Below are 10,430 nucleotides of genomic sequence, written 5' to 3'. Positions count from 1 at the left end.
ATGGGCATGTGCGCACTGCTCATCTAAGAGTATCCGAAAGCCAAGCCAAATAAATGCCACGGCGTTCCAGTTTTCAGGGCACATGGTGGTGCCATCGGCACTCGTGTGCAACTGCCTACCTAGGTACCTTACCTTAGGGTTAAGGTACCCACATAGAGGCGTTGTGTGGTGATGAGAGTTGGCTGTCTTGGATCCTCGATCATTGGTGGGAGAAGTAAGTGAGGCAGCCGGCGGTTCGCCTTGCTGCGCCGCTGCCTAAAATTCTACAAGACCATCAGACGAGCCGTCATCGCGCCTGCCCTGTCGCACCCCAAGGCAGTGGTCGAGTCGGTTTGAGTCTCTCGTCCACTTTCAATACCTTTGTTTACTTGCGGCGGTCTGTCAAATTTGCAACTGCTGCTCAATCGCACTGCTGGCTTTGTCGCATATGATTCTCGCTGACGCGCTGTCTTGCGCTCCCTTTTCATCAACTTGACTGCGGAAGCTACAATGGAATCTACCCCCATCAGGCAGTTGCTGAAGAAGCGCAAACGGGACCACCAGGCGGTCAAGGAACCGACACCACCCTGCGTCGTCGAAACCCTGATACCACATGCAACTGCAGGGCCCTTTCCCCTTCGCAACCATCAGTCGCTATCCGACTGGCAGATGACAGAACCTGCCACAATCTCCCGGAGCGATGTGTACCACGTAGTCCATCCTACCATATACACCGCCGATGTTGACTCTTCTTGGACTCATGGTCTTGTTCAAGAAGAACCAACGATTGCCAACCCTGAGCCTGTCGGATGCGGACCCAGGCCTCTCGGACTTGATGTGTTGAAGACACTAGGCCATGACTATCCGAAAATCAGCACGTACAGTCCCCGAGGAGCTGTCAGCAGAGTCAGCTCCATTGCGCCGTCAACAATTTCGCAGCTTTCCTCGACCGGATCAGGTTCCGGCTCCGTTCTGTCGCCTGTCTGTACAACATCTTCCGCGGACTGGATCGCAGCTGGATGGGATGCCTATTCACGCGGACCAAGCCCATGCGACCAGTCTGCTACCCCCGCCGTGGTCAGCGAGGGGAAGAACATCGACATTATCCCACACACTGTCCAGAAACATTGCCGTCTGCAGTCCTTCGGCGCGCAGTGGCCTTCAAGAATCCAGTCTCAGCAGCAGCAGACTCACACTTGTAATTGGACCGGCTGCAGTCAGCCGAGCTTCTCTTTCAAAGACGGCCTCGCGTGGCACGTCAAACTCGAACACCTGGTTGTCTGTCCTGTCCCTGGATGTCTCGAGGATACTTTACAGAGCGTGAAAATACTCCAATCCCACATCAGATGCGCTCACCCTGCATCTTGGAAGCAGCGGCATGGAGGCGAAGAATCGCCCGAGACACCAAGAGGCATGGAAGATCGAACGACAACAACACCGTCGCCACACCTCCCTAGCAAGACACCTGAACTAGACGTTTCCGCCCAACAACGCAATCGACTTGACAAGGGCAAATGTCACACCCGATCTGTTGATGCGGTGAAGACGCGGTGCCGCGGGCAGTTGTTTGATCTTGTAACGAAAAAAGCAAGACTTAAAGGTTCGTCAATTATCATGTCATTCAAATTAGTGCTCTTGCTGATACGGAAGCGCCAGGCGGATCGGCGTCACCAAATACCCTTCAGAGGCTTGTTGATAATGTGAGCTTCCCGATCATTTGGGAACATGGCGTGTTGCCTTTCCTCATCGAGTTCGTCCCATCATGGTGCGGGCCCAAGCATACCATAAGCATCATCAAGGGCAGAACTCAAGGCACTCGTCGTGTCTGTATCATGACAGAGAAGCCCGTCTCCAGGGTTCGGCGTGTAACAATTGCCGGCCATGTCTGTGATCTTCTTCCGGAGACCCATAAGATGACTGTGAGCTTTTTATTTTCCACCGGTGCTGTTGAAAGGCTTGTCTGGGCACGGGGCCTAGCTAGCGACATGCCAGACGAGACCTGCCTGCCTCGCAACCCATTCTACTTCAGGGAACCCTGTATGGGGGACAGTATTGGCATCGAGGGCACCCGGGCCTACGACGACAGCACAGCAACACTAGGTCCCTGTGTAATAGTTGGGGGTGGTGCCTACTGGCTCGCCAACTTCCATCCGTTCATCAACGCCTTCCATCACACCCAGGCAGTTGCTGTTCAACATCCATCTCCTATGGATCGTGAACGCTGCATGGTAGAGGAGCACGATACCTTGCCACTCGAGGTAGACTTCTCACTTGGTAAGCTGACTGCCACGTCTGGTCTCGACCTGGAAACTACTCGGGTGTCCCACGACCCTTACTGGGACGAGTGTGGCAAGGAGCCCCCTCTTATTGTGACCGATTGGATTCTTATCAGTTCTCTTTCTCGAAAGGCGAACGTATTGCGACGCTTCCCCTCCGAAACTATGCCACTCATGAAGCAGGAAGTCATAAAAGATACAGCCCCAATCACACCAGGTGCCATCGTCTACTCAACAGGGCGGACATCAGGCCCACAACGGGGTCAGATCTGCGAGGTGCCTGCCTATGTCTCAGCTGCGTCCAACGGTACAGGCAAAGCCACCAGAGAATGGTTTATTGAGGAGCTCCTAAGTGAGGACGAACCAGAAGACGATGAATGGATCCGTGGCGGCATGGGCTGTCCAGGCGACAGCGGCGCTGCCATCGTGGACGCTGAATCTAGCGCATTACTGGGCCAGCTCTGGGGCCGAAATGCATACTATGGTCCTGGTCCGCGCGTTGCATACTTTACACCTATTACGGATCTATTTGATGATATACAAGAGCGCTGCGCTCAGCAGTCGAGACCCCAGCTTCCGGCTGATTGCGACGACTGTGATCGTTATCCAGTATATCCAGGGTGTCGACGCTGTTACGATCTTCGAAACTACCTTGACAGCCGACGCAGCAGTCGCGAGTCTTTGAGGAGCATGATTGGTGGTGTAATGGACAGTGAACGTGTCGCACGCGCGGATGTGATGAGCATCACTGAGGGTCCAAGCGAACTGGCGACGCCGAAGGACCAGTCATACTGGCTAAGACATGCTGGGACTGAGGATATCGGTAACAGCTTCCCTGGTACGTCGTACGGGCTTTCCCCTGCAGGACCAGCGAACCTCTTTGGAAGTTTTAGTTTTGCGCAGGTATCCAGCACTCCCAAAGTTTTGGACGTCAAAAGCCCATACGCCACGACGTTGAACATTGAAGAGCCTTACGAGGTATCTGCCGACGTAGGCGTCGGCACTAAGAGACAGGCTGTGGATTTGCCCCTCGCGGGAAGTGCCAATCCCGCTAGCAAGAGGGCCAAGATTCCTCAATGAACCATGAGATTGTCTTGGTTTTGGCTTATAGATAGCGCTGCTCTAGCAAAACCGTCCATACATCAGCCAGGGAAGCCACCCCTCGCCATCTTCTTTGCTCTCTGATCCCGGCGATTGTGATTCGCCTTGGACCCCTTGTTCGCTTCTTTCCTACGCCGCGCCGCTTCTGTATCTTTATCACTTGCCGGACCAGCGACATTGCGGCCGCCACCGCCACCGCCCCTTCCTCGTCCCCTATCTGAGCCGCCGCCTCTACCACCCCGAAAAGATGATGGAACCCCAGGATCTGTTCCCGAATCTTCTCCTCTTCCCCTCCAAGATGTGCTTGCCAACTCCGTCTGGATGCCGGTAAACGTGTTATATTTGATTTCCAGGCGTCGTTTTAACCGTGGGTTTCGACCCAGCATGACAGCCCAGCCCTCGATAGCTTCGTCCGTCATTCCCGTAATTTCCCGCAGTTTGCCGCGAGGGTCACTTCGTCTCGTGCCTGCGTCGCGGTCAAAGACTTTGGAATCAGCTTGCCAACCGCGGAAGAGTGTCTCTTCATTGGCGTTACCGTCAACCTCGTCCTCCCCGCCAGCAGCTGTGTCTACTGCGCCGCCCACATCATCGGCGTCGTACGTATCATCGCGCTCGTCGTCGTCCGAGTCGAAAGCTGCGAGGGCGGACATGATAGCTGCCTTGTTGGGTGCTGTTTTGCGGTCGGCTAAGACGTCGTCAGCAGTCTTTGCTGGATTACGCTTGCCGAAGTGAAGATTTGTCATCTCGCTGGTGAGCTCGTCATCGTCGAATATATTCCGGCGCTGAGGAAGGTTTTGTGACGGGGTTGGCGCTGAGCGCGGGGCCATAGTATTCTCTGGAAGTGATTCGATGGTAGATTGGGAAGATCTTCAGAATGTCAGTATTTGATACATCGACTTGGGATGTGACTGCTCGGCAGACTTACAAAAGCTCGGCACGGTCCGCAGCCGCCAATGCTGGTGGCAGATCGTCTTCGAGAAGCTTAGCTATGACTGTTTCGGGATCCTCGCCGAACTCGTCAAGCAATTTGGCTACAAAGCCGGATCCAAGATCAGGAAAAAGATCCTGGATTACTGCGATTTGGCTCATGCTGTGAATGTGCATCTCCATACCAGCATCGCCTTCCGCAAGGCCCTTCCCCTTATCAACCTTCTGTCTTCTTCTCTTGGCTCGTGGACGCGAGGGGCCAACACCTGCCTTCTTGAAGCCCTGCAGAGTCTCAAGTCTAGCTTTCAATGTAGGTGATAACGTGCCAGCATCTTCTGCGCGTCGCAAAAGGATGGATAGCAAAGGCGTCGCGCTGACAATCTCGGCGACCAGAGAATCATTGACGTTGAGAGGCCCGGAGCGATGCGCCTCGGCGATAGATATGAGTTCGAATAGAGAATCTGCGAGCATGCCCCATCGTGCTTTGCCGTTTCCGTTACTCCCAGTTTCTATGCTTTCTGTGTTTCTGGAGTTGCCGTCTTCCGTAAGTCCAACCAAACAAAGGTATGTCGTTGCGATGATGACTTTCCTGAGCGGTGGATTCATAATCTTGTATCTCGTGACGAGACCATCTAAGAGATCGCTACCTGCCAGGATGAAGGCGGCCACATCACGTGAAGCGTGTATTAAATGATTCAGTCTCGTGAGTGTTCTCTCCAGGGCCACGATGTCGGTTTTGAAGCCCGCATCTAATTGCGTGATAAGGGATTTCTTCAGGGGCGAGAGGCTCGTTTCTAGGACAGCGGGCTGTGTCGAGAAGAGCATTGAAAGTGAGACCGAAATGTGAGCTTTGGTGTAAAGCTTGGAAGCATCGGCGAGAACTTGCCATCTCGTAAGCTCCGGCGGTGCATTAACAGCTATTCGCCTGGCAAAGAGGTTGAGTGTTGAGTTGAGGAGTGATTTTGTCGTCTGTGAGGCACCTAATATGAAGGAAGGGCTTGTCTGCGCAACTTCTTGAACGAATGACGCCAAGAAGAGAGTTAAGCTGTCGGCCTGCGAAATAATGTCATCGGCCTGAACACAATATGTCCGTGTCGATCTGTCCCATGCATCGAGTAGAGCATCCCAGTCTTGCTGACTGAGGTGTGAGCGAAGTGAAGGAGGGGGAAAGGGCGCCAACGGAGGAAGAACTTGAGAGGATACCATGATTGTACTGCAACGGAGTAACCGATGAACTATACCACTGTCATGCACGAGGTCCCCAATTGTTCCCGTGAAGCTCGCGACGTCTATTATATGAATGCAGCTCCAGCAACTCAGACTGACGTCGCCGGATGAATCATCACGATCCCTGTTGCGCGATGTGGACGATAATAGGAAAGATACCTAGGTACAAGCTGGCGAGGATGACCCCACACCAGTCCGGATATAGACTAGCACTTACTTCCCACAAGCCCTACCGGCCCCATAATTCTGTTTGAACTCCACGAAAAAGTTCGCGATTCAGATCTCAGTCCCTTTTTACCCCTCGAAGCTACACTTGCCAATCCGCCTTCATCACTTTGCCGGTACGTACAGCTGTCAAATTAGAGCGCAGGGCCTATCATCAACTCAAGACGCTTTGAGACTATCGACAGAATACTGACATTGTGACAGAAACGTCTACCGTTCGAGTCGTGAAGAGCCCATCCAACCAATACCATCACCATGTCGTACAAGCGTAAGCCGGAAAAATAACCAGGCGTCTCGAATAGCTGACTGACAATTTTTGGCAGAGGAGAAGGGTGCCCCCGGCGCTGAGGTCAAGACACACAAGATCAGAATCACTCTGTCTTCCCGCAAGGTCCAGGCTCTCGAGAAGACCTGCACTGAGCTCCTCGAGCGTGCCAAGTCCAAGGACCTGAAGAGTACGCACCCCAATCTCGATGTCGGACTACGAGCGCACCGAATGCTAATCACTTGCGAACAGCCAAGGGCCCCGTCCGCCTCCCCACCAAGACCCTCAAGGTCACTACCCGCAAGACCCCTTGCGGTGAGGGTTCCAAGACCTGGGACTGCTTCGAAATGCGCATCCACAAGCGCCTCATCGACCTCAACGCCCCCACCGAGATTGTCAAGCAGATCATTGTCAACATCGAGGCCGGTGTCGAAGTTGAGGTCACCATTGCTGCTTAAGCGGTATGGTCCGACTTGTGTAGCACATTCTCGTTCCCGCACACAGCCTAGCTATCTTTACGGGCAACCACCAGTACACTAAGATGTGCTGATGACGGTGTGAAAACTGTTGTCTTCACAGCTGTGTCCTCGTCGTTTTGCTCCAGAGAAGGAGTAGATGTGGCAAATTCGATCCCGGTCGCTGCCTAGCGGCCGCGGAGCAATACAAGAATATTCAAGTAATGGTTGATCAATTGTGATGTCTTATCCATGCCCTGCACCAACCGTCACATGTGTGGCCCGTATAGATTGTCATACAATAGTATCTTGTCCCTGGAGAAGCTCTATGAAACTCGATATTCCCTAACTTAATGCCATCATGCCATAATTAAAAACGAAGTTGAGGATGACGCGTCCAATTTGACCGTTTGTGAGACGCTGTGCCAATTCTAATCTCTACAAGACTATCGTTATATATTCCATAAACATGCTTCCCGCATAGGAGGCAATTCGGGCATCAGGCCTCCCTCAAAACGACCCGTTTGAGCAAAAGACTGCCATTGTGCCTTTGACTCCTCATCATATGCCTCGACTGGGAGCTCAGTGTCTTTGTAGTACGCTGGTGCTCCATCGGGAAACCATATCCTTGTCCAGGACCCGTTGAATGCTTTTATCCCTGGACGGCCATCTTGATATGTGACTGTCTTGCGTTCCACTGTGCCAGCTGACCGTCCATATTCTTAGTGGCGTAAGATGATAGGTTAGGATGCTGTTTGAAGCTTCTGGCGGATATGGGCCAGCGCCGCCGCCGCTGCCTCCCACTGCTGGCTTTGCAGCTTGAACCCCGTTATTAGAGCCGCCAAAAGGATTGGAAGAAGGTGGGTTGCCTGTCGAGCTTGAGCTTGGCCGAATGGGATGGCTTGCTTGCCTGCGTGAAGGGAGTTGCTGCCGCTGCTCCGCTAGACTGTGATGCCAGGCCAAACGGGTTGTTTGCTGCGGGGACAGATGGCTGAGCCGACTGGCCAAACGCACTGGTCGTTGCAGGCTGCGTCGGGTGTCCGAAAGGACTCACTGCGGGCTGCTGCGCAGCCTGTCCAAAAGGACTTGCACCGGCACCCTGGGCAGGTTGTCCGAAATGTATCAAGGCCGTCGTTAATACTCGTCGGCTGTCCAAAGGGGCTCGAAGTCGCAGGCTGCGGTGATGCGCTGAAAGGATTAGACTCAGCAGGTTGGGGATGGTGCGCCGAAAGTGAAGCTTCCTTTGCTGGTTCTGTTCGCTGAAAGGACTTGCTGGCTTGACAGTGCTTCCAAATGGACTTGCCGTGTGTTCGAGTTGGAATTATTCGCCGCCACGCCAAATGGACTTGAAGTACTTGGGTTCCCAAATGGATTCGGCTTCTGTCCCAATGCGCTCGTCTGACCAAAAGCACCAGAGCCTCCCGCTGGCTGCGACGCCTGCCCGAACGCTGGTGCCCCAAAGGGGCTGGGCTTTTGGCCTAGTGCTGACGCCTGTCCGAACGCTGATGTCGTCGAGGGCTGGCCTGGCTGGCTGAAAGCTGGAGTAGGCTGGGCCGGCTGGCCAAACGCCGGCTTTCCAAATGCTGAAGTAGTTGGCGGTGGTTGTCCAAACGCTGATGTCGGTTGCGAAGCTTGTCCAAACGCGGGCGTGCCAAAGGGACTGGGCTTCTGGCCAAGTGCATTGGGCTGCCCAAAGGCACTGGTACTCGAGGGCTGTCCAAAGGTGCTCGCACCAGAGTTATGTGCTTGGCCGAATGGGTTACTAGTGTTGGAGGATGGAGTGTTGCCACCGAATGGAGAAGAGGATTGCACATTGCTTGAAAACGGATTCGAGGAGTTGGTGCCAGAATTGGACTGAAAGGGGCTGGCCTGCGAAAAGGCAGATTCAGCTCTATTTTCCTTAAGAAATTCGCCGGTGGTGCCGCCGGGCAGTGTGTTTTGTTTGCAGATATCGATTCGATTCGGATGATTGTTTCCAGCGGCAATGATGAACTGTATCGCACCGTCGAGATTTCTGACCGTCGTCTGGATCTGCTGCTCGGCCTGTTGATACAATTGCTGCGCTTCGTTGAGCTAGAGACGGTCAGCCAATGCCAGGTCTGTGGACGGAATAAGCTTCGTTCTTCGTACTGCCTGCTGTGGATTGCCTTTGGACGCTGCCAGTACGTGATGCAGTCGCATCTCCTCGAAGCTCTGTTCTCGAGCACTGCCTCCAAATAGCTGCTCCGGTGCGTCCCGGCCAGGACCATACGCAGAAAGAATCCATTGCGGTCGCTCTGTCGTCAAGTCTTTCTCGATAGTCTCTTTGGTCATTGAATATGTGTTTGAGCCTATACTAAATCAGTCATTCTAACCACTGTAATTGTTTCATCGTCAGTTTCTGCTACGAACCATTGTCGCTGCTTCCATTACCGAATCCACCCCCGCTTGACGGGTTGTTAAAGGCTGAGAATCGATTGCCAGTCTGGTTTCGGTTTGTGTTTGGGTGTTCAAAGCGACAGTTCTCTAACGAATTTGTGAGCAATGCGGACAAGACAGGTTTTTAAATACATCGTCAGGAGAGCAGTCGCTCCTGTGTAGTGGGGGACGCACGTCCAAACCTGCAGTTGCCTGCATCCCAAAATTTGCAGACAACCATGGCAAGATCAGAGGAGGCAGAAGTAGAGGGTTATACCCGTCTCGTCGATTTCATTTCGGGCGTCCAGATGGAATATTGATATAATCCTGGTCACGGACTTGTGCGTTTAGCTTTGTTGTAGTGGTGAAGGTCAATAGGTGGATTGGGTTGGTAGGTACGTTCTTCACGCGGTTCAGCCTTTCTTGCTCAGCCTTGCTGCACGGGAGGACGCGTTCTGAGTGACGCAAGTGGAGAATGATACAGTTCGTAAAGTCACAAGTCCTCAGCAGCTCGCACTGTCAGTACTTCTTGATCTCAATACCATCGACCACAAGCGTTCCGATACAGTGCGAGGCAAAAGTAGGTCAAGATTCTATCGAGATGTTTATTACAGATAATTTTCAATGAATCAATTCAATTCGTAAAAACGTTTCTCATATATCAGCCCGCTACACACCGTACACCAGAACCGAGCGCTCAGCTCAGGGCCTCCAGCTGCTTTGTGTTCCTTGGGTACATACCCAAAGCAAGACAATTTTACAGTACATTGACAAGCTGACCACGTTCGTTCAATTTCATCCTAGTCCCGCCTGCGATACTCCACGAGGCAGCCATCCTTAACGCTGGTGAAGGTGTCGCTCAGCTGGAATTCCGACACACGGTGACGTCCATATTCAAAGTCAGGGCTACCCTCGCCAGGGTCCACCACGCCGACAGCCTTGCGCAGGTCATATAAGTACAGAGTGCGCGCCAGCGTTACCATCATTTCGACGTAGGCCAGGCCTTTGCCGATGCAACCGCGAGGACCCACGGAGAATGGGCAGAACGCGCTCTGCGCAGCGGTCAAATCGACCTCGGTCGTGGCGCGGCCCGTCGACGCCCTTGTAGCGCCAACAATCCACCTCTCGGGCTCGTAAGCAAATGGTGACGAGTAGTATTTCTCGTTGTGGTGAATGGTGTAGTGGGGCGTGCCGACAACGGTGCCAGCGGGAATGAAGCTTCCATCAATTGTCAAGCCACCCGGGAGAACCTCCCGGGGGAGCAGACCACCGACAGAGGGCGAGAGACGCATGGCCTCGTCGACGCAGGCGCGGAGGTAGGAGCACGAGTTTAGAGTCTGGCCCTGGTGAATTTCCTCCACATCACTAAACTTGCTGCGGATCTCCTCTGTGGCCTTTTGAAGAGCTGCCGGGCTACGGGTAATGTAGAACAGAGTAGCGGCCATGGCAGTCGAGGTGGTGTCGGAGCCAGCAATGATACTGTTGGCTAGTCAGTTGCCAACGTTTTTTTCAAGCGGTAGGCTATACTTACAGAAGGTTAGATTCGCTCCACAACTCGGGAGTAGAAAAGCCCTGAAT

At 53.4% G+C, this 10,430-nt stretch overlaps 5 protein-coding genes across 5 annotated transcripts in view; 2 read left to right on the top strand and 3 right to left on the bottom strand.

Moving 5' to 3' along the window:
* Positions 1 to 1,964: 1,964 nt before the first annotated feature.
* VDBG_03442 (predicted protein) lies at positions 1,965 to 2,940 on the top strand (the record flags this gene model as incomplete). The annotated part of the gene is made up of 2 exons (XM_003005443.1): positions 1,965 to 2,850; positions 2,915 to 2,940. The coding sequence occupies 2 exons, from the start codon at positions 1,965 to 1,967 to the stop codon at positions 2,938 to 2,940; spliced, it is 912 nt and encodes a 303-aa protein (XP_003005489.1).
* Positions 2,941 to 3,397: 457 nt separating this feature from the next.
* Positions 3,398 to 5,489, bottom strand: VDBG_03441 (conserved hypothetical protein; the record flags this gene model as incomplete). The annotated part of the gene is made up of 2 exons (XM_003005442.1): positions 3,398 to 4,223; positions 4,282 to 5,489. 2 exons carry the CDS (start codon positions 5,487 to 5,489, stop codon positions 3,398 to 3,400), a joined length of 2,034 nt encoding a protein of 677 aa, XP_003005488.1.
* A 358-nt stretch (positions 5,490 to 5,847) lies between these two features.
* On the top strand, positions 5,848 to 6,678 carry VDBG_03440 (40S ribosomal protein S20; the record flags this gene model as incomplete). The annotated part of the gene is made up of 3 exons (XM_003005441.1): positions 5,848 to 6,003; positions 6,059 to 6,190; positions 6,253 to 6,678. 3 exons carry the CDS (start codon positions 5,991 to 5,993, stop codon positions 6,456 to 6,458), a joined length of 351 nt encoding a protein of 116 aa, XP_003005487.1.
* A 980-nt stretch (positions 6,679 to 7,658) lies between these two features.
* Positions 7,659 to 8,768, bottom strand: VDBG_03439 (CCCH zinc finger domain-containing protein; the record flags this gene model as incomplete). Its single annotated transcript, XM_003005440.1, has 2 exons — positions 7,659 to 8,528; positions 8,586 to 8,768. The coding sequence occupies 2 exons, from the start codon at positions 8,766 to 8,768 to the stop codon at positions 7,659 to 7,661; spliced, it is 1,053 nt and encodes a 350-aa protein (XP_003005486.1).
* Positions 8,769 to 9,652: 884 nt separating this feature from the next.
* VDBG_03438 (cytochrome P450 52A6) overlaps positions 9,653 to 10,430 on the bottom strand; it is a gene marked incomplete at both ends in the record, with an annotated part of 1,697 nt that continues 919 nt past the window's right edge. Inside the window, one exon of the mRNA XM_003005439.1 lies at positions 9,653 to 10,331. Within this exon, the coding sequence (XP_003005485.1) occupies positions 9,653 to 10,331 (679 nt within the window). The remainder of the gene's footprint in view (positions 10,332 to 10,430) is intronic.

This window comes from Verticillium alfalfae, genomic scaffold (genome assembly GCF_000150825.1).
Source record: "Verticillium alfalfae VaMs.102 supercont1.4 genomic scaffold, whole genome shotgun sequence".
Taxonomy (NCBI): Eukaryota; Fungi; Ascomycota; class Sordariomycetes; order Glomerellales; family Plectosphaerellaceae; genus Verticillium; species Verticillium alfalfae.
The sequence above is the reverse complement of the archived record's forward strand: the minus strand, read 5'-3'. Positions and strand labels throughout refer to the sequence as shown.